This window comes from Cotesia glomerata, linkage group LG7 (genome assembly GCF_020080835.1).
Source record: "Cotesia glomerata isolate CgM1 linkage group LG7, MPM_Cglom_v2.3, whole genome shotgun sequence".
Taxonomy (NCBI): Eukaryota; Metazoa; Arthropoda; class Insecta; order Hymenoptera; family Braconidae; genus Cotesia; species Cotesia glomerata.
Window position 1 is genome coordinate 16,344,688 of NC_058164.1, and position 20,997 is coordinate 16,365,684.

At 31.6% G+C, this 20,997-nt stretch overlaps 1 protein-coding gene across 6 annotated transcripts in view; it reads right to left on the reverse strand.

Annotated features, from left to right (window-relative positions):
• The window catches only part of LOC123269802 (insulin-like receptor), a 127,871-nt gene that overhangs the window by 32,224 nt on the left and 74,650 nt on the right, over positions 1 to 20,997 (reverse strand). For all 6 annotated transcript variants that reach the window (XM_044735653.1, XM_044735654.1, XM_044735652.1 and 3 more), the window contains exons 5-6: positions 7,507 to 7,612; positions 6,068 to 7,432 (exon numbers count right to left, since the gene is read on the reverse strand). In XM_044735653.1, coding sequence (XP_044591588.1) covers positions 6,068 to 7,432; positions 7,507 to 7,612 — 1,471 coding nt within the window. The remainder of the gene's footprint in view (positions 1 to 6,067; positions 7,433 to 7,506; positions 7,613 to 20,997) is intronic.

The following is a 20,997-nucleotide window of genomic DNA, read 5'->3' on the forward strand; positions in this document are numbered from 1 at the left end:
TTAAGTTTAGACAGTGTTAGACAAAAATTTAGAAAGGTACAATCTGTGCGACAGTTACGAAGATGGGCTCATACTTTAAATCAGGGAGGGACTAATAAGGAAAAATTAGCAAGAATTTGTGAATATACATTACAAAATTTCAAAGCAGCTATAGATGCAGGTTTAATCGTACATGATTGTGACATAAAAAGATGGGTCTTACAAGCTCAAAAAGAAATTGGTGCGGAAGATTTCCGTTTTAAAGCATCAACAAAGTGGATCGCGTCATTTAAAAGAGCACATCGCATCGTATCAAGAAAAATAAATAAGTTTATCACGTCCAAAACCATTGAAGATAGTAAATCATTAAAACAGCAAGCTGAGGAATTCATCAATAATGTAAAACAAAAAATTAAAATTTATGAATTAGCAAACGTATATAATTCAGATCAAAGTGGTTTTCAGTTGGAAATGCATTCCGGTCGAACTTTAGCTGTTGAAGGAGAGAAGCAAGTAAAATGTCTTGTACAATCTGTTACTTCTACTACTCATAGTTACACAGTTCAACCAACTGTATCCGCTGATGGAAAGCTTTTATCCCCACTTTTTTTGGTTCTAAAAGAACCAAGTGGTAAATTTGGACCAATAGTTGAAACAACACTTTTTAGACCTCATAATGTATACATAGAAGCATCAAAATCAGGAAAACTTACATCAGGTACGAATTATTCTTTATTTTTTTTTTTCTGGTTTGCGCATAAGTTATTGTTGATACAAATAGTTCATATTTTTAATTTTCAGATCATTTCAAAATTTGGTTGGAGAGGGTGTTTTTTCCAAATGTGGGCCCAAAATCTTTATTACTAATTGACTCATGGACTGGGCATTGTCCTCAAGTTGTACAAAGCGTTAAACCAACAAATAAAGATACTGAAGTAATGATCTTACCAAAAGGTACAACTGGGAAAATTCAACCGCTTGATGTTTTTGGATTCCGAGTATGGAAAAATTTTGTTCGATATTTTTCGGATCGTACAGTTTTGATGAATTTGGACATAAACTTGCATTTACGAAATAACATTATAAAATTACAATCACTTACACATATCCAATTGTCATCTCCTCGGTACATAAATTTATTCAAGTACTCGTGGTACGAAAGTGGCTACACAGAAGTAAAACCAGATGAGTTCGAAAATCCTGTGGATTTTGTATTTCACGGATCATGCAATTCTCATTGTGAGGTTCCTGGTTGTCAAAATATAGCAATTATCCGCTGTTCATGGTGCAAAAAGTCGTTGTGTTTTCAACATTTTTTTCATGAACATCACAATTGCAAAACATATATTGAATAGATCTGCATATGACAAAATGATGAATTTAAGTATTAAATTTCATAAACATCAGAAATATTAAATATTTTTGTAAAAAATCATTTGTAAATTATTTTTAAATTTAATTTGATTATAGTAAAGCATATATTGTAAGCATTTTTTCTTTTTTCTTTTTTTTCCAAAACAGATTCACATTACATGATATTTATAATATTTGATGTCCCGATACACAAAATAAAGTTTGGGATGAGAAGTAAACAAGTAAGTAAAATATTAAGATATAATATTATTATTATTTTCTAAATGCTAGAAATGTACGAACAAATTATTATTGATGAATTCATATCGAAATTAATATAAAAAACGATATTTTCTTGGTGGTCAATGTAGATATGCTTAAGGGATGTTCACCCCCTAAACTTAATTTTTCGGAAAAACCCCGAAAGACGTATTCTCTACTTTTTTTTCCTCTTCCAATTGCCGTTGGTTTCATTGAAATCCATCGAATAGTTTTTTTTTTATAAAAGTTTTGTGATTTTCAACCCTCATAACTTTTGTTCTATTCATTGTTTTATTATAAAACCAAAAGCATTTTTCATGATTTTCGACATTGAAAATTATGCAATTGGTCCCATTCGATTATTTAAACTGCAAGTATGCGAAACTTGAAAAACACCCCTTTGGAGGCTAAACTTTGAGGGGTAGTTTCACCCCCTAGAAATGTTTTTCCGCAGATAAAAAAAAATACGTGTCTCTTAGATTTCGACGGAGAATAACATATCTCAGTTTCATCAAAATCGGAGGGGGACACCGGAGAGAGTTTCCTTGTCAGTGAATCTTTCAAACTTTTCAATTTATTCTTTTCATTCTTAGCATTTAGAATGCTATCCACCGTAACTCCGGCATTCATCAAATCTTTAGAAGAAATATTAATGTCTTTATGATTAATAAGTTGTTGCAAAACAGAAACATCTGCTGAAGCATCATGCGCAGATTCCTGTATAAATGTTGAACCTAGATAATCTTCAGCCAAAGCAGATTGAGTGAAACTTTTTTTTTCATTACGCCTCTCATTTAAATGCTTTTTTAAAAAAGTTAATGTATCCGTAAAACCTATCACAATACATTGAAACTCTTCCAGCAATTAATGTTCCAGCAATTAATGTTTTTATTTCAACATTTTCTTCTACAAATGTTTCATTTTGAGTAAGAATTTGAACTGCAATATCTGCCTCCATGGCTTTCGAGCTGCCGACGAAGTTACTGCGACAATCATGTTTCTTCTTAGAATTTATACGGCAATACCTACAACCTTTATTTCTGGTCGCGTAGGCTACGCATTTTCGGCTGTAATGTCCAAATGCTGTACCATGACCTTGCTTACTATTGTAGCACCTTCCGGAACCTTTTTTTAACCAAGCTCCATCGTATGACAGCCGTAAGCCAACCCTTGTCTTCGGAGTTTTTGAGCTACCGATGATACTCTGCAACTTACGCTTACGATTTTTAGGCAATTCTTGACTAGAGCTTGCAAAACTTTCTTTAGAATTACTTTCATCATGGATAAAACTTCCAGTTGAATTTATAGCTGCTGAACCCACATCGAAAGTTGAGTCATCACAACATTTATTAGTTTCTTCAAAATCGGTCTCTGCTACATTATTGTTGTTAGTATCTACCATTATATCAGTCTGAACAGTATTAATAATCCTTTCTGCCATAGGATTAATTATAGTAGTGGTACTAACAGCCTTTAAATCTGAATCCCCTGTCTTGGTGTCACTTGCTCCACTATTTAAATTTATTTCAGAATCACCATCATGCAAAGTTTTTTCAGTACTTGTTCTATCACAAGATCTGCAAGTAAATAAGGGGAAAAAAAAGTTGTTGTCTGTTACAAAAGTATTTTTATTTTTAAAAAAATTTTTTCATTCAATATACAGTTGTAAAATTTTATTAAAAAAATATATGATTCACTTCAAACTGTTATAAATATTTTTACAACAACATTTAAAACAGTATAGAATCATATTTTATTTAATTGTTTCTCACAATATAATATATACAATTTTTAATATATTCGATATAAAATAAATGTCCATATCAAATATATTTACCCTTCATTCAAAATTGTCAACTCTCGTTCAACTTTTAACGCTTCATGGCAATTTTCCTTGGCAACTACCTCAACTGCTGGTCCAACTAATCTTTCGTACCGCTTAATCAAGTTGTGATTGACTGTAGGCAGATTCAGTGCTGATAATATTGTATTCAGTTGTGTTTCTCCAATACCTCCATCTAATATTGCTGTAATAATAATTTCAATCAATAATAATACTTATATAATTTGTGAGTAATTATTATCTAATTTTCTATTATAAATTTTATGATTCTCTGTATTTAACCTTTTATATTAACTTACTAAGAGCTAGTTTAAAATTCACGTGATATCTTGATCTGGTCGATTCTCCTTCACTAGTTGAACTTTTAACTTGACGAATTCTATCACATTTTGGACATTTCAAATGAAATACACTCGCTGCTCCAAAAATTTCTTCTTGTATCAGAAAACGAAAACTTAGAGGCAAATCACATGTCATACACCACATTTCTGTAGCTAGTTTCTCCAAATCAACGATGCGTCGATTGCTTGGTAATTGTACGCCGACATTTTTATACTTTTCATGGAGTTTTTTCGCGCTTTTACTGACATTATTTTTCCAATTTACAATACTTTTTCTTGCAAATTTCCCATTGTGTCTAAATTGATTTGCATTACTCATTCTGCTATTACAAATAACCTCTTACAACTTAACACTAACTCAGCTACCCAGCGAGGTAAATATAAACAGCTGTTAAGCGCGATGTTGCCAGGTCTAAGTTTTGTGAAAAAATACTCGAGTCAAACGTTAACTATTTATTGTTTTTGTTAATTAAATTAATTAATTAATTTAAATAATAATATTGTTAGATAACTGTTAAATTATAGTAATGAATTTTCGTATTAAAATTTTTAATTTTTATAAAAAAAAAATTTAGATTCTATTATGACTTACGGGGTACTGTCCGTGCAACCTTAAAACGTTAATGTGACAAGATTTCAGATTCAAATTCAGTTGCACAGAATACATAAAAATCATACTCAATCTGAATCCAAAAAATTTTTTTCATCTCGATAATTTCGATTTTTCATGATTTATTACAATTTTTTTGGGGTTTTTTTTGCTGTTTTAAAATTTTGACGGCTCAACGGGCTAGTTAACGTTCAGATTCAGATTCAGTGAATTGAAATACATAAAAATCATACTTGATCTGGGTCCACAAAATTTTATTCATCGCTGTGACTGCAGTTTTTCGCAATTTTTTGCCTTTTTTTTGGTTTTTTGGATTTTATTCAAAATTTTGAGGGTGCATGGGCAAAACTGACTTCAGATTCGGATTCAGCGCGTCAAAATACACAAAGATAGGTGGGTCCGATCAAAAGTACAGACAACTATTTTTTTTGTTTGCCGATATTATTTATCTAGATTTTTGGGTACAAGAAGAGTTTTTCGAATGGGATTTACCATCTCTGCAACAAATCTTTGAAGGTAATGGTTATTTAAAATTTATGTTTATTTAAAATAAAAATAAAAAAAAAAAATACAAACATAAATCAAGCGGTTGAAGGTAATTGAAACTTTAATTTTCCAATAATTTAATTAAAAATTAATTTTTTGCATGCCTCATAAGCGAAGCGGATGAGGTAGTGCTCTACTCTTGCCTTACAAAAATCAGTCTCTATTTATTTTCTATCGCACTTGTAGAATAATATTTACACATAAATGTCATGGAAAAACACTAGTTTCAACACTTATGATATTTTTAAAAGACGTTTTGCTTTTTAAATAAATAAAAAAAAAGCCATTCGGCAGCCGAAATGGAAGTAGATTTTTCAAATAAAGAAAATTGATTTTTAATAAAATAATATAATAACACTAATCTAATAACACTAATAATAACACTAATATAATAACACTAATATAATAATATAATAACACTAATAATGTATAACTTAATTCATGAAATAAAAACAAAATTCAATAATAAATTTAAAACTATTTAGAACAAATTTTGGAAAAAAAATTATCTTGAGAAGAAAAAGTTTCTCAAATATTTACCAAAGAATTACACAGATTATAAGATTTGAATTATAAATGTCCAAATTTTAAGTAACTGCTTAGAAACAACAGTTTTCAAGTTAATCAGAATTTTGCAACCGGATAAAATTTTAGTTGAAGAAAACAATGGTTAGAACTAATTTGTGACATATTTACTGACAACCTACCCGAAAACATTACACGAAAGACTGATCAATATCGTAATTATTGAATTTACATCATGATTAAGCTATGATGTAGACAATAATTCTAAAACGGCTGCAACATTAAAACAGTTTCATTAAACGAACTCTAAAAGGAGTAATATTGAGGCTACTACCACTTCTAAGTAGTGAAAATTGAAGCTTATTAAAAGAGCTTTACGATGCATTTTACCGAATTTTGATATCTTGTCTCGATCAGTAATTATACCAAATTGAAGTAGTAAAAACATCAATTTTTACGATTTTCAAAATTTCAAAGTCCTGTCATTTCCAAATTACTCAAAATTAAAACACCCCAGCAAAACAATTTCTTTTTAAAAATTTTCAAAGTATTAATACTAATAATAATAGTAATAATTAGGAAAAAAATTAATAATGATAAATTACTTACGTTTATCGCAGTAATCTCGTTTCGCAAGAAGATTAGGATCATATACTTCTTGTTTGCCAATAATTCTATAATATGTTAAATTTCCGTTACTTCGAAGTGGTGGAAGCCAAGACATGACTAATTCACTGCTAGAATTACTCCAAACAGAGAAAGATCTAGGTTGACTTGGTTCACCAGGTAAAGTTGTAAAATATTGTACTTTACTCTGAGCACCTGATCTTTCCGTGGCGATGGTATAAGTTTTAACGTAAAATGCATATTGAGTGTATGGCTTTAATTGAGTGAGTAAAGCAGTAATAATAAGATTTGATGATTCGTTTGACGATTCTGGAGCAACATCATCTACTCTCCAACCGTCTCCTCCACATGCATCACGACTATCGTACATTGTAACATTTTGATGGGGTGCTTCTATAAAATAAACAACGTAACCTAATAATGATCTCGGATCATGATGTTCAAATGCTTTCCACTCTATAAGTGCTGCTTCAGCAGTTTTTTTAGTTACAGATACTTTTAATTCAGTTACGTTACAAGCTACTTTATCACCGTTACTATTTGGTGCAACTTCTAAATCTGTAAATCGAGAGAGTTTAGCAACTTCTCGTAATTTTTCTATTTTTTGAAGACACAACTTTGGATTAAAATGAAAAAATACTTTGGCAGGTCCATCTTTAGATTTTATAGTAATAGGTGGATGAGTATCCCAGTCCCATAACTCTTGAAGGTTTTGATTATCAAGAACTGCTAATGTATATTTATCGTTTTCTAATTGAGAACCATTAATCAATTTTAAATTTTTTAAAAAGTTTAAAGATATCAGAGGGAAACTTCGTACAATTTTTAAGTAGCCATCAATTATTTCTATCATGTTTAAATTATCTTCCAGTTCTTTCACCATGTGTTTGCCACCTTTTATTTGTATCTCCAAACTACCTTCGATACGAGTACAACCACGAAGTTTTTGAGCAGAAGCAATGCTATCAACACTTGCTCCAGAGCATACTTTTGAACAAGCACGGTCACATTCTTTACATGAAGCTTTACCATCACTTTCATCATCCATATAACCTGCTGGACATTCAATCACGCAACTATTTTTAAAAGGTTTATATGGATAATCCCGTACGTTTCCGAATGATTCCAAAGGCTTTTTCATTTTCCGACATTTATGTTCATCTATACATCGACGATTTAAAAATTCATACATATTTTCTGGACACTGTTTCGCACATTTGTTATCAGGTAAAATTACATCTCTGCATATGTTACAATCTAATGCTGTTAGACCAGTACATCCTCCTAAACATAGGGGATGACAGCATTCGTTGGACGGATTGCAAGCACGATGACCACATTTACAAACTAGAAAATTTTTTAAATCATACGTAGAAATTAATATTTTTGACATTATAAACATAGGTTCATTATTTTCTTACTTTTTTGACAATTTTGTCCATTCCAACATAAATTATCATCTAGCTTTGTTAAACGAGTTGGACAGTGTTTTTCGCACACAGGACATAAATTCTTGAGCTTGTTATCCTAAAAATTATTAAAACCAGTTATAGTTATTGCTTTGAATATAAAATAATATTATTTTCTAATGTAATTATTATATACATTAACACACTAATGCCAAACTTTCTTTTAATCATTCTATCATTTTTGTTTTCGACAATAAAAGATTTCTCACCATATTCACACCAAAATTTTATAATCGGGTAATTCTTATTTTTAACAAAAGCAAACATGGCATTTTTTATTAAATTCAAAATAATAAGGAGCATGCGCTGTAATGATAAAACAGCTAATTAATTACAAAATATAGGGCGTAAGACTAAACATTATTCACATAAATGTAAACATAGAACATTTCATATCAAATCATCAAGTTTTTTACTTTGGCTTTTTTTGTTTTACTACATTTTTTTATGTTGTAGTCTGTATTAAAAGCAACTTGCAAAGACAAAAACAAAAAAGCAATAATAAAAAGGAAAATTTGGAAAATCCAAAAGTTCACGATTCATATGATTATTTAATGCTCATTTAAATATGAAATTATAATGAAAAACAGTCTTTTGGTTTTTTTTTTTAATTTGATTAATTGCAAATAAACAACTCTGAATTACCAAGCCATTCGCATTCGGTGGCCTACAATTATTTCAAAGAATTTTTAACTTCCGCTAAGAAAATCAAAGATTTTCAAAAATCGGGAAGTTATTGTTTTCACCCCGTTTTGTAAAAATCGAATTTTCATCAGATCTCGACGTTTGAAGGTTACAGGAAGCTTCCCTGACTACTCCCGCGAAGTTGTCACTATCCTGAATAAAAAAAAGTATTGAGACAGAGAAAAAGTATTGGATTGACTAAAAAACCAATACTTTTTAATACTTTTTTCTTTGTCTCAATACTTTTATTTAATCAGGGTATGTCTGTGTGTATGTGTGTGTGTGTGTGTGTTTTTTTTTCCCTTAGGGGGGGGAATCCTTTTTACGGATTCTAGGCAGTTGTTTGGCCTGGATATGTGGCGACTCGACGCAGCGTCATACTAAAACTCGACACTAACGCCCCTACCCACTAAACCCTAAACCCCTTTTCCTTCTTTCCTCTAATCCCTCATGGAAACCGCTGTCAGGCATTACTTCGTGAAGGGAGGATCTAGCTACTGCTCTTCCTTCGGGTGGCTAAAGTGTTAACTATCTTCCTTCTATCTTCTACTATTTGCTCTTTTTCTTTCGGTGGAACGCAAGTCTTTAAGGACTTCTGTTGCAAACGTGTTGGTAGCGTTCCAGGCAGCTTCTGATGACAACATTGCTTCCACTAGTGAATCTGGTTGCATTCTCTGGTTCAGGATCCTCTCCAGTTCTTCACGCTGTGGATCGAAACGAGGACATACAAAGAAGACGTGCTCCGCGTCTTCAGCAGCTCCTGGGCAGGACGGGCACTCCGAAGAGTCATCGTGCTTAAAGCGGTGTAGATACTCTCGAAAACACCCATGTCCCGACAACATCTGCGTAAGATAGTAATTGACCTCACCGTGATTCCGGTTAAGCCAAATGTCGATCCGAGGTATGAGACGGTGCGTCCACCTACCCTTCTCTGCAGCATCCCATTGTAGTTGCCATCGGCCTATGCTCTTCTGCCGTTCTTCAATTCTAAGTTCTTTAGGGCTCAGTGCAGTTGACCTTTTTCGTTGGTAAAGGGCCCGTCTTTCCTCTGCTAGAACTCTAAGAGGTAGGGTTCCAGCAATGACGCACACTGCTTCTTCTGATATAGTGCGGAAGGCACTAGCTACTCGTAGGGCACTCAGTCGGTATATTGGTCCAGCTTTTCTCCATGATTCTTTGGTTTCCAGTGCATCAGCCCAAATGGATATTCCGTAAGTGAGCACTGATGTGACTACTGATGACAATAGTAGCCTCCTGCTCTGCATTGGGCCTCCGATGTTAGGCATCAGCCGTGCGAGACTAGCCCTCACTACTGACGCTTTGGCACTGACATGTTTCACCTGCTGCTTGAAGTTGAGTCGTGCATCCAGCATCACTCCCAGATAACGGATAAATGGTTGTGATGTGATTTCTTGTTCTCCGACTCTCAACTTGATGGTTTCTACCGTTTTTCTGCTGGTGATGAGCACTGCCTCGGTTTTATGCTTGGCTAGTTGCAAGTTCATCATGTCCATCCACAAATTGACTCGTCTGAATGTAATATCAAATGCCATTTCTATCTCTTCGAGGTGCTTTGTGACAATTACGACAGCTACGTCATCCGCATATGCTACAAGTTTGACTCCCGTAGGCAATGCTATTCTCAGGAGGCCATCATACACGATGTTCCATAGCAGAGGACCTAAGACTGATCCCTGATGCACTCCTCCGGAGATTTCGTACACTTCTGTACCATTCGGCGTGTCATATTTCAGGAGCCTGTTCGTGAAGTAGCTCGCTACTATTCTGCGAAGGTATCCTGGTATGTTTTTTTCTTCTAGAGCCCGCATAACGCAGTCCCAGTTAGCGGAGTTGAAGGCATTCTTGATGTCCAAAGCAGTCACCAAGCAGTATTTCTTCTTTCCACCCTTCCATCTCGTTCCGGCGATTGCATCCTTGGCTATATCAACAACCAATTTGATAGCATCCAGAGTTGACCGTCCTTTTCGGAAACCAAACTGGTTCTCTGCTAGGAGTGGATCGACTAAAGCCTCTATTCTCTGATGAATTATGCGCTCGAATATCTTGCCGGCCGTGTCTAACATGCAGAGTGGTCGGTAGGATGACGGTTCTTCCAGCGGCTTTTTCCCCTTCGGAAGTAACACTAGCCGTTGCTGTTTCCACTTCTGGGGAAAAGTCCCTTCCTTCAGGCATGTATCGTAAACGTCCAGGAATAATGTTGGTGCTGCCCTAAGGATTGATTTCAGGGCAATATTAGGAATTCCGTCCAATCCCGGCGCCTTATTATTCCCTACTCGATTTCCTGCCTCTATCAACTCGTCCAATGTGTGTGTGTGTGTGTGTGTGTTTGTGTGTGTGTGTGTGTGTGTGTGTGTGTGTGTGTGTGTGTGTGTGTGTGTGTGTGTGTGTGTGTGTGTGTGTGTGTGTGTGTGTGTGTGTGTGTGTGTGTGTGTGTGTGTGTGTGTGTGTGTGTGTGACTATGTGACTCGCTTATAACTTTTGAACGACTAAACCGATCGAAACCAACCAAACGGCGTTCTAAAGAGTTTTCAAACTTAGATTTCCTGTGAATTTGAACCGATTCGGAACGATAAATTTTGAGAAATTTTGAAAAATCTCAAAAAAAAATAAAAAAATTTTTTTTTAAAGTAGTTTTTTTGGAATAACTTTTAAACGGCTTAATTGATCAACTTCAAAAACTAATCCGCCCTTTAGCTTGAAAAACCATGCCGATCGTCGCTAAAACGGTCAAAATCGGTTGATTCGTTCGAGAGATATATGGCAGGAGTGACTGTGACTCTTATGGTGATAGCGGACGGCGAAAAAAAGAGATCTCTGAATTTTTTGCGCGTTGCGAAAGCAACCAAAAGCTACCGCTGCGAATTCCGTGTAACCGAGCAAGGCCTCGTGACGCTGTCAAATTATTTGGCAACGCAGGTAAGCTCAAAGATTCGGGGAGTAGATTAGACAGATATACGAACGAGACTCTTGTAGGGGGGATAAGTATTATGGCTCAAACAGATCTTACGGCTGCACCTCCCCGCATGGGCCCCACTGGTAACTGGTCGGGTTGTTACTATATTACCGATCAGGCTAACGCAGTCATTGAATGGGTTTGATACAGTTTACTGATTACGAGGACAGATTGACATTAAATTCAACTCCATTCACATCTGTCCTATGATAGTGTAAATGCTTGAGGGCAGGGTTTTTCCTTGCCCGCAAACTTGGCTGTGTTTTTGTTACGTGAGGGTAGGACAAATATACGTGCGAGTATAGCTCTTTTGAGCCCAGGAATCGGCCTCTTCGGAGGTAGGCGAAAGCCTCACCATATATTCTTCGTTCGAGAGATATCGTGAACGAAAGAAAACCCAAAAAAGTGTTTTTTTCACATAACTTCGTCATTTCTTTTCGGATTATTTTTGATGAAATAGAATAATTTTTAGAGCTTAAAAAACCGCGTCGATCTCCGCCAAGAACGTAGAAATCAGTTGATTGGTTCGAGAGATATCCTCGATAAAATATTTGGAAACAGGTGTTTTTTTAACATAACTCCGACCTTTTTTGGAATAACTTTTAAACGGCTGCACTGATCAATTTCAAAAACTAATCAGCTATTAGCATGAAACATTACGTCGATCACCGTCAAGCCGGTCAAAATTGGTCAATTCGTTCAAGAGATATCATGAACGAAAGAAAACCGAAAAAAGTGTTTTTTTGGAATTACTCCAAATTTCCTAGTTCTATCAATTCAAACTTGAAGATTCTTCATGAAACTGAAAAAATTGCGTCAAATGCTGCCAACCACATGAAAATCGGTTGATTTATTCAAAAGTTAGTGCGGTTTGAAAATTAAAAAAATATTGTTCAATGAAACTTCTATCAGACTTTTGAGCTCAAAAGTATAGAAAAGCTATCTTTTTAAGCTCGAAGAGCTTAAAATAACACATAAATTGTAATTTTGAGCTCGGAGAGCTCAAAAACATCATTAGTGCAATTTTAAGCACCTAGGTATGGAATTAGCGGGAAGTTGCACGGATGGCCTTCAGGGTCTACCGTTTTTCTAATTTTTTTTTTTTTTTTAATTTGACTCAATCAATGGATTTTTTCGCAAGTTACAGTGTTTTCAGGGTTTCATATATGACGGACAGAAAATTTCTTGAAACTATTTTGATGTTTTTTACCGTTTCTATTGCACTTAATACATTTTTGAAAAAAAATGGAATTAATTTTCATTAAATTATCTTGACTATAATATGGAAAATATTTTGATTCCGTAAACTAACAAGGCTATAGTAATAAAAATAGTTGCCGAAATGAGACGAAAAATAGTTTTTGATCGTCAAGCACTCTCTAATGCTTCGCATCATGAGTCGTGCAATTAGATCAAAGAAATAGCCATATAACTCAGTAGTTTATGGGTGGATGATTGTTAATAAATAATTAATAGATTTATTCATGTCGATACCACGCCTTAATATATCGCATCCCACATTCAGAAAATTTTACAGCAGATGATAAAAACGGTTCATTTTTAATATCAGCTCAATCGAATTCAACAGATGAAAGTATTTCTTATAGAAATAATTATTGAATAATTTGACCTCTAAATTTTTAATATAAGGTGCACAATATTGTTATGACTCTATTTTTTAAAAACAGTCAAGTAGTCAAGTTTTTTAAGATAGGAAAAATTTTTAATGTTATTGATGTGTGTTTGATTTGAAAAATTGAATTTATGTATAATTTAATAAGAAAAAAATTCATAAATATTCTATATTTGATAAAAAAATAGAAATAATTGTGATCAAATCTTATTAGCCCACAGAAATCAGATAATTTCCATTAAAAAATTCATCTAACTGAATGAAGGTCTGAAATAACTGTTGGAGGGGTTTTTAGATGGAGAATAGGATAACATTAAATTCTAGAAAGAAAGAAAAAACTTCTCTCAAATTGCTTACAAATTATAGGTGACCAAAAAAATGTTAATTATAAAGTTTTTATTCTCAGACACGAATAGTCAGGCGTTTTCAGTGTCAACAGATAAAATCTAGAATTAAAAAGAAAGCTACAATTCTATTTTTTCATTCCCATCCGATCAAGAGTTCATGAATTATTAACAATACCGTTTAGCGAGATTTTACGCTAAATTTAATCTGAAACAATTTTGACAATACGAGGATAACAATTTTAAGTTTTTCTTTTGCATTATAAAGTCGCAGCAGTGGAATTTAAATAATAATAAACAGATAACTAATAATCGTTAGGGATTACTCAAATAAACAATACAATATTAATTCTAACGAGAAATAATTTTATTTTTACACGCTTTTTATTAGCTTCACCTGTATGTTTGTTTTTATGTTTGTATGTTTGTACCGACTCCTTTGGACTTGATTTTGACCCACTTTAAACGGTCAAATTTCATTTAAACATCGTAGACTTATCGATGACCAATGACAATACACTAAATTTAATAAGATTATTCCATCATCCTAATTAGGATCGTCAGGATTAAATGATTTTTTCACGCGTCCTTTGCATGAGACCAAGAGAGATAGGCCAAGCGCGTGGTCTTGCGCATGCATACCTTTCTGATTCGAGCACTCGGTTCGGCACAATAGTCAAGGCAATAGTCATAATTACAGTTACTAATATTAATCACGGAATTAATAGTAGATTAAAAAAAATGTATTTTAATTTTAGAAAAAAGCGTGAGGTGCTTTTTAAGATGTTATCGAAATGATAATCCTTTTACTCATATCTGTCAATAAAATATTTATAACTATTGACACCATGCACCCCACGCTTTTTTTACAATTCTTAATTCAAATTTATTTTCTATTTTTTAGTTTGGGGGCGTCCATAAATTACGTGAGGCATTTTTGAGAATTTTTTGACCCCCCCCTCTCCCCCCTTGATAAGATTTCGTAAGATTTTCCCCACTTCCCCCCCTCCCCTAATCTCACGCGAGATTCTTCAAAATTTATGTTTTGGCTGTAAACGTGTTGGATTATTGAGAAAAAAGCGCCATTCGGCTACACCCGACATGGATAGGTAGATTTCTTGTTTGAATATTGAAAAAAACACGTTATTAAAATGCCGTAATGTCCTAAAATTTATTTTTTATTATATTTTTGCAAATAACGACATGAGATTGACTATAACAAATAGATATTCAAAGACATCTACCTAAAAAATAGGATTTTTTACAGATAAAAGTCATTTGATGATAAAAGCTAAAATTTAATTTATTCTTGATTTTTTTTGAATATTCTCAACTACGAAATAAATTGAAAAAAGTATTAAAAGTCAACGAACAATGGTTTAAATTGAAGATAATTAAACATATTATGACAAAATTTTATTAAAATTACGACATGAGACCGGCTACCACCAATAGATTTCTAAAGAAATCTACCTAAAAAATTAGTGAATCTTATCGATCAATAATCAAATTAAACAATCGAGCGCTACTTTGCTGCTTTGCAGGGTTCAGACGAATACGACAAACACTATTGTGTCAAATTTGGCTATATTTTATTATAGAAATACTTTTTCACGCAATTTTACACTGTTTTCTGCTAGAGAAAAAATTACGTGATATTTGTTAAGATGCCCCCTCCCCCCTAAGTGAGATTTGGTAAGATTTATCTTGATCCACTCCCCCCCTAGAACACCTCACGTAATTAATGGACGCCCCCTTTGGTTTTCTATGAAAAACGTGTTTTTTAGTTTTTTAAACTATTTTTTATTTAATAATTTAACTTCTTTAATGCTCAAACACATTGTCGTTGTCATTTAATATGATAAATATTATTAGTTTTCAAGTGTTAAACTAATAATAAATAATATTTTTAATTTGTAAGAATCATGTTTTTGAGTACTCAGGAGTTTTTTTAATGCACAACTCGACAAATTGAATTTTCTAATTTTCAAAATTAACGGGAAAATATAAACATATCATTGCGATAATCATTAATGAAAAATTCATAAATTCGCCACGAGGAACGAAATAAAAAAAAAAGTTATTTCGTTAATAACTGAATTTCTCGATTTTAATAGCTGAAAATACGCCAAACCTTATTTTTTTTACAGAAATACTTACATTGATATAACAGCAATCAAATTTAGAATTGGCTAATTTGATGAGTTAGGAAAATTTAATGAACAGCGAGGTTTAAAATCAGAAAATTTGAAGAAATTTTGAATTTATAGTCAGCTGAATTCAAGTACCTCGTTCTAAATTACGTTATTTTAGATCTTATCAAAACTTTTCGTTCATTTCTTTTTTAATTTGGAATATTTTCAATGATTCTTTTTTTTTTAATCCACCGATTAAATTTTCCCACTAATGTTTTTCTATTAATGAGTTTTTTTTTAATTATTTATTTTACAAATCAATTAATTTACAGACTTCTCTGTTTACAGTTGGCTGTTATTTTTTTCTTTGTAATATTTTATTATAGGTTCAATTTACTTTTGACATTATTTACGTTTCTTTCATTCGAAGTTTAGAGTTTAGATTCGGAAAAATTTACAGTCACCCACGGAAAAAATATATATGAAAACACAAAAGCAAAGATATAAAAAATTTATGCACCACATACATCTAGGACATATTTCTTTTTGCCGAAAACATATATGAACAATTTCTTACATAATTGCATACGTTTCCACCTTATTTAAATATATCCATTCATATATGAAAAAAATGTATATTATTGTTATAAAAAACGAACTAAAACTGGCAAGTTAACAGCTCGAATAAACCATTTACCTCTTACCATTTTTCGAAAAATATCAAAGTTTTTTCATTTATGATTGGATACGTTTAAGATATGTAAAAACATACATAAGCATATAAATTCGAAACGACAAAAAGAAAATGAATAAATGAATATGTTGAAAAAAAAAAGTTTTAATTAGACCAGTGTAAAAGAAGTTATAAGGGTGATTCTCTGTAAGGGCGTCTTAAATCTGTACAAAATTGTCCGACCAAATTATTTTTGATTTTATTAGAAAAAAAATTAACAAGGGCTACAAAACTATCAGCTTAATCATAATAAATAAACAGTCGAATTAATTTTTGCTTTTTCGATATTTGTGTATCTTTTGCCATATAACATGACAGGGGACTGTTTTTTTTTATCAAATTGAGAAAAATCAAGCAAACTATTTCAATGCATTCAACTTTTCAAGTTCTCAATGAATGTTTACATTAATTAGAATAATATTAATATAAGACTTATGGATCCAATTTTATAAATAAATTATAACTAAAAAGAGCTACCAGGGGACTGAGTTTTGAAGTGGCCCAGACACATATTTCCAACACAAACGGTGTTTTGACATAAAATATAATGACGATAAAGCGCTAACAAGCCTATGGTTATTAACTCAAGGATAGTTAAGTCCTTATAAATCTTACAGAACATAAAATAGCAAGCTGGATTTTTTTTTTAAGCTTTGAACTTCTGGCAGGGGACTGTTCTTGAAATGCCTGGGACACACTTTGGTTTAATGAATTTAATGAAACAAATTAATTTTCGGTACTTTTTATTGAAGAAGATTGTTCGTTAACTAATTAAGTTTATAAAAATTATGGACCAAATTATATATTATTGACGAATAACTTAAAATCTTATCTTAAAGTTTTAATTTTGGGAATGGGACAGCCCAGGGGACTGTTATTTCGGTGGTTTACGAATTTATAGCCAAAAAACCAAAATTTATTTCATTTTAGTTTTCAATGCTCCAAATAGAAATGTTTTTTTACTTTCGTAATAAATTTTTTTTAGTAACAAAATAACAATTTTTCTTATAAAAAAATGCCTGGGACTGCAAAAAACCTCCTTACAGAGAATCACCCATAAGCAAGAAACTGAAAAAGCGTTTTTTTTTTAAATTCGCTATCTTTTAAACGAATTATCAAAAAATCTCAAAATTTGCCAGAAAAGGTTTTTCGATGAATACTGATAATGTCAAGGAAATGAAATTATCAAAAATTAAAATTATTTAAACTGTTAGATTGGGCGTGGAATGCCCTATACAATAAATTATACATTGACAATAATGGAAAGCAAAATATGTACAGAGATTGTCCTTGGTGTAACAAATTAAATTTAATCAAAGTCTCATTCTCTAGACAGACCATTTAGTTTAGATTGTTTTTGACTGACAGTGGCGCCTGAGCGCATCATATAACTTTATTATCGCTGTGTATCTCTAATTAAATTAGAAATCTGATGTAATAAATCTAGAATACAATTTTAAGAAAAAGAGATCGAAATTTATCATAATAAAAATATTTTAATTATAATAAAAATTGAGTTATAAAAATGGAACTATGGACTTATGAGTCAAAATACTAAAACCGAGACGAAAAATTTTTCAAGCAAAAAAAAATTATTATCTTTGAAATAATTTTCTTGATTAAGGTGAAAAAATACCTATTTTTACTTGAATTGTATTTTTTAGGTTTTTAAATTTTGTTTCAAAAGAAGTTGAGAATATCATCAATAAAAAATTACTACACACAAAAATAAAATTTTAGCAAAAATTACAATTGTCACGTCGTAGTCCAGGATAAGACTTTTAATAAGCTCGCTTTGATAATTTTACATCTTAAAGTTTCTGATGTTACATTGTAAAAATACCTGTAAAAGTAGTAAATATCTGAATTTTTACGGATATTTTAAAAATAAGTTTTTTAAAGTAAAATTTAACGAGCTATTTGAAAAATCTTTTGATTGCGTAGAATTGTAAGAAATAATTGAGAAATGATGTGAAAAATGATATATAATGACAAAAATAGCAATTAATTAATTTTTTAATGATTTTTAATAGAAAAAAAAAAATTTATTCATTTTTCAAAAATAATAAAAAAATAGTAGCCGCGGAGGACCCACGACCGCAACCACCTGAAAAGTTGTGGAATAGATAGCAGTTTGTTGTCACGAATTTTCAGGAAAATCGGATGTGCTTGATTTTCAGAAATTTCTGAAATGTCGTTTAATCGACATCAAAGTTTTAAAACTCGAAAATAATTTGGACATCTCTCACTAAAAATTTCAATTAATAATATGATTAGAAAATAAAAGAAATAAACGAAACTATGAAGAAAATTCACATAAAATAAATAATTGTAAGCTCTCGTCATTAGCGATGAACGCTGCATCAACCGCGTACTCCTACAGCCTGGACAATTTGAGCGACGACGAGATGGCGGGCGACTCGTCTCATCAGATTCAGCGCATCATCAAAACGGATCATCGCGTACCGGCGCAATGGCAATTACAACTGCGCAATTAGCCGCGGCTCTGGCACGTGCCGGAGCTGATACTCAATCGGCACCACCCCCTCAAAAATCTACCTAAAAGTTAAAAAATCGTACATTACCTATGATTAATAAAAGTTAATTTTTCAGCAAAGTTCTCCGAAGAAGATGTCTTGGTGCAGAGTTTATAACCCTTGAATAATTGTTTCTTATCTGATCTCCACACTTATTTACATAAAAATGATTTTTTTTAATAATCACTTTATCTTAAAGAAGTGTCTATTCCCACGTAAAAAAGTCCTGATAAATCCACGCTGCGTGAATGTAAGGACCTTTATATTCACGCAGCGTGGATTTACGGCCCTTACATTCATGCGGCGTGGATTTATCAGGACTTTTTTACGTGTGAATAGACATGTCCTTATCTTAATTTTGAATTATTCAAAAAAATTATTTTCTACTTCTTAGTTTGGCTTTATATTAGAGCGTGTTTTTTAAAACTATTACTTAATTTTTAATTTATAAATATTATATATTTTTTTTTTTTTAATTCTTTAGTGAGAGAAATCCAAATTCAGAGATTTCCGAATTTTCTTGTCTATAATTAGAGATGTTCATTTGTAGAGCTTTTCTATATTCAGAGTTGTTCATTTGTGTATACGTCAAATAACCTTGATGTCTTTTATTTGAATAGTCTGAATTTAGGTTTGTCATTATTTTTTAATTTCCTTTGTATCTTCTGTTTATGTTTCCATTTTTAAAAAATTTAAATTGCTTTGATGGACAATTTTCTAATTTTAAGCCTTTTCAATTTTCATTTTATATTATGATATGATCTATTAATTTAGTAAATGTCTTTATATTTAGCTATAGTTATTTGATATTGTTTATTTTTAAGACTGTAATTATCAGAAAACTAATATTTCATTTATTTTCTTTTAATTGAAACATCAAATTTATTTGAAATATTTTGTTTGTATATTTTTGAATATTCAAATTAGTTTTCTGGTGATTTACCATATAGGAATTTTTTATCTTTAATTATCTCTATGTATAGTACTTTTTTTTTTGGATAAATTTCTATAATTACGTTTGACTGAGCTTAAAATTATTTATTTTGTGTGAATTTTCTTCATAGTTTCGTTTATTTTTTTTATTTTCCAAGGACCAGTTTTTCAATCCAGGATAAAATTTTATCCGAGATAAAAGTACTGCCAATATAATAAAAAAAAGAAATAATTCAGCACAGTGACATTGCCTACGAATAGTTCTCCCTTAATTCAGTCACTTATTTTGAATTAAAATAAATAAACATTAGCGACATGTCACAGAAATATTATAAATATTAACCTTCGTGACAACTTGCTGATTGTAAATAAATAAAATAAAATTAAATAATATTATTATAATTATTTCTTCTTTCATAATGGAGTATATTGTACGCGATTTATTATCATAGTTTATGGAGAACATTATTAATTTCGTTTTATCTTCCGACGATGATTCGGATAATAATAATAACGATGATAATAATAATTTTAATATAATGGAACGACAAAGGCCAATCCCAATATTTCGTGTCCGTCATAATTATTTTGAAATCCTGAGTGAAAAACAATTTATAGACCGATTTCGATTTTCCAAAAACTCTACGCTGCTTTTGCTACACTGAGAAAAAAGTATTTTGATATTCACAATACTTGGTATTTTCGACGTTTTAACACTAACAGTTAGTTTATTTGATTTATGCACTGGTAAAAATAGAATTCAACTAATATTTATTATATTAGCTTGAAAAAAATTTATTATTACACTTTTAATTTTAATTTTAATTTGTTTTGTTAGCTTTATAAGTCAATTGATTTGTGCCAGTAAAGTGAGGTTATAAACATCTAATAGTCGGTTACATTGGTATACTGATAATCAGTATACCTAGGTATTGTGAAAATCAGTATACTTATTGTGATAATCAAAATACCACGTCTTCTTAGTAGCACAATACCAAGTATTCTGATTATCAAAAAAAATATCCTTAGTAGCAAAATACTTTTTTCTCAGTGTACATCGATTAATTGGACATTTTGAATTATTTACAGAGAGGTAAACTATTAACATTATATTTTATTATATTTATATTTATTACTATGATTTATAGTTATTTTAGACTCAGATCAAGTATGGAAACTAGAATTATAATTATTATTAACAATAATTAAACACCACGAATAAAAAAGCAAATTCTTTTTCAGAAATAATGCAGTTCGTCCTATGACACAACTACTAGTTACACTGCGCTTTTGTGCTACTGGAAATTTTTACATAACGATAGGAGACTTTGTTGGGATTTCTAAAAGCACAGTTTTTAAAATAGTTTACAGCCTTTGCCGAACAATAGCTTCATGGCGGCATGAATTTATCTATTTTCCAAGAACTCCAAGAGAGTTGTTGGAAAATCAAGTTCAATTTCATCAAACGGC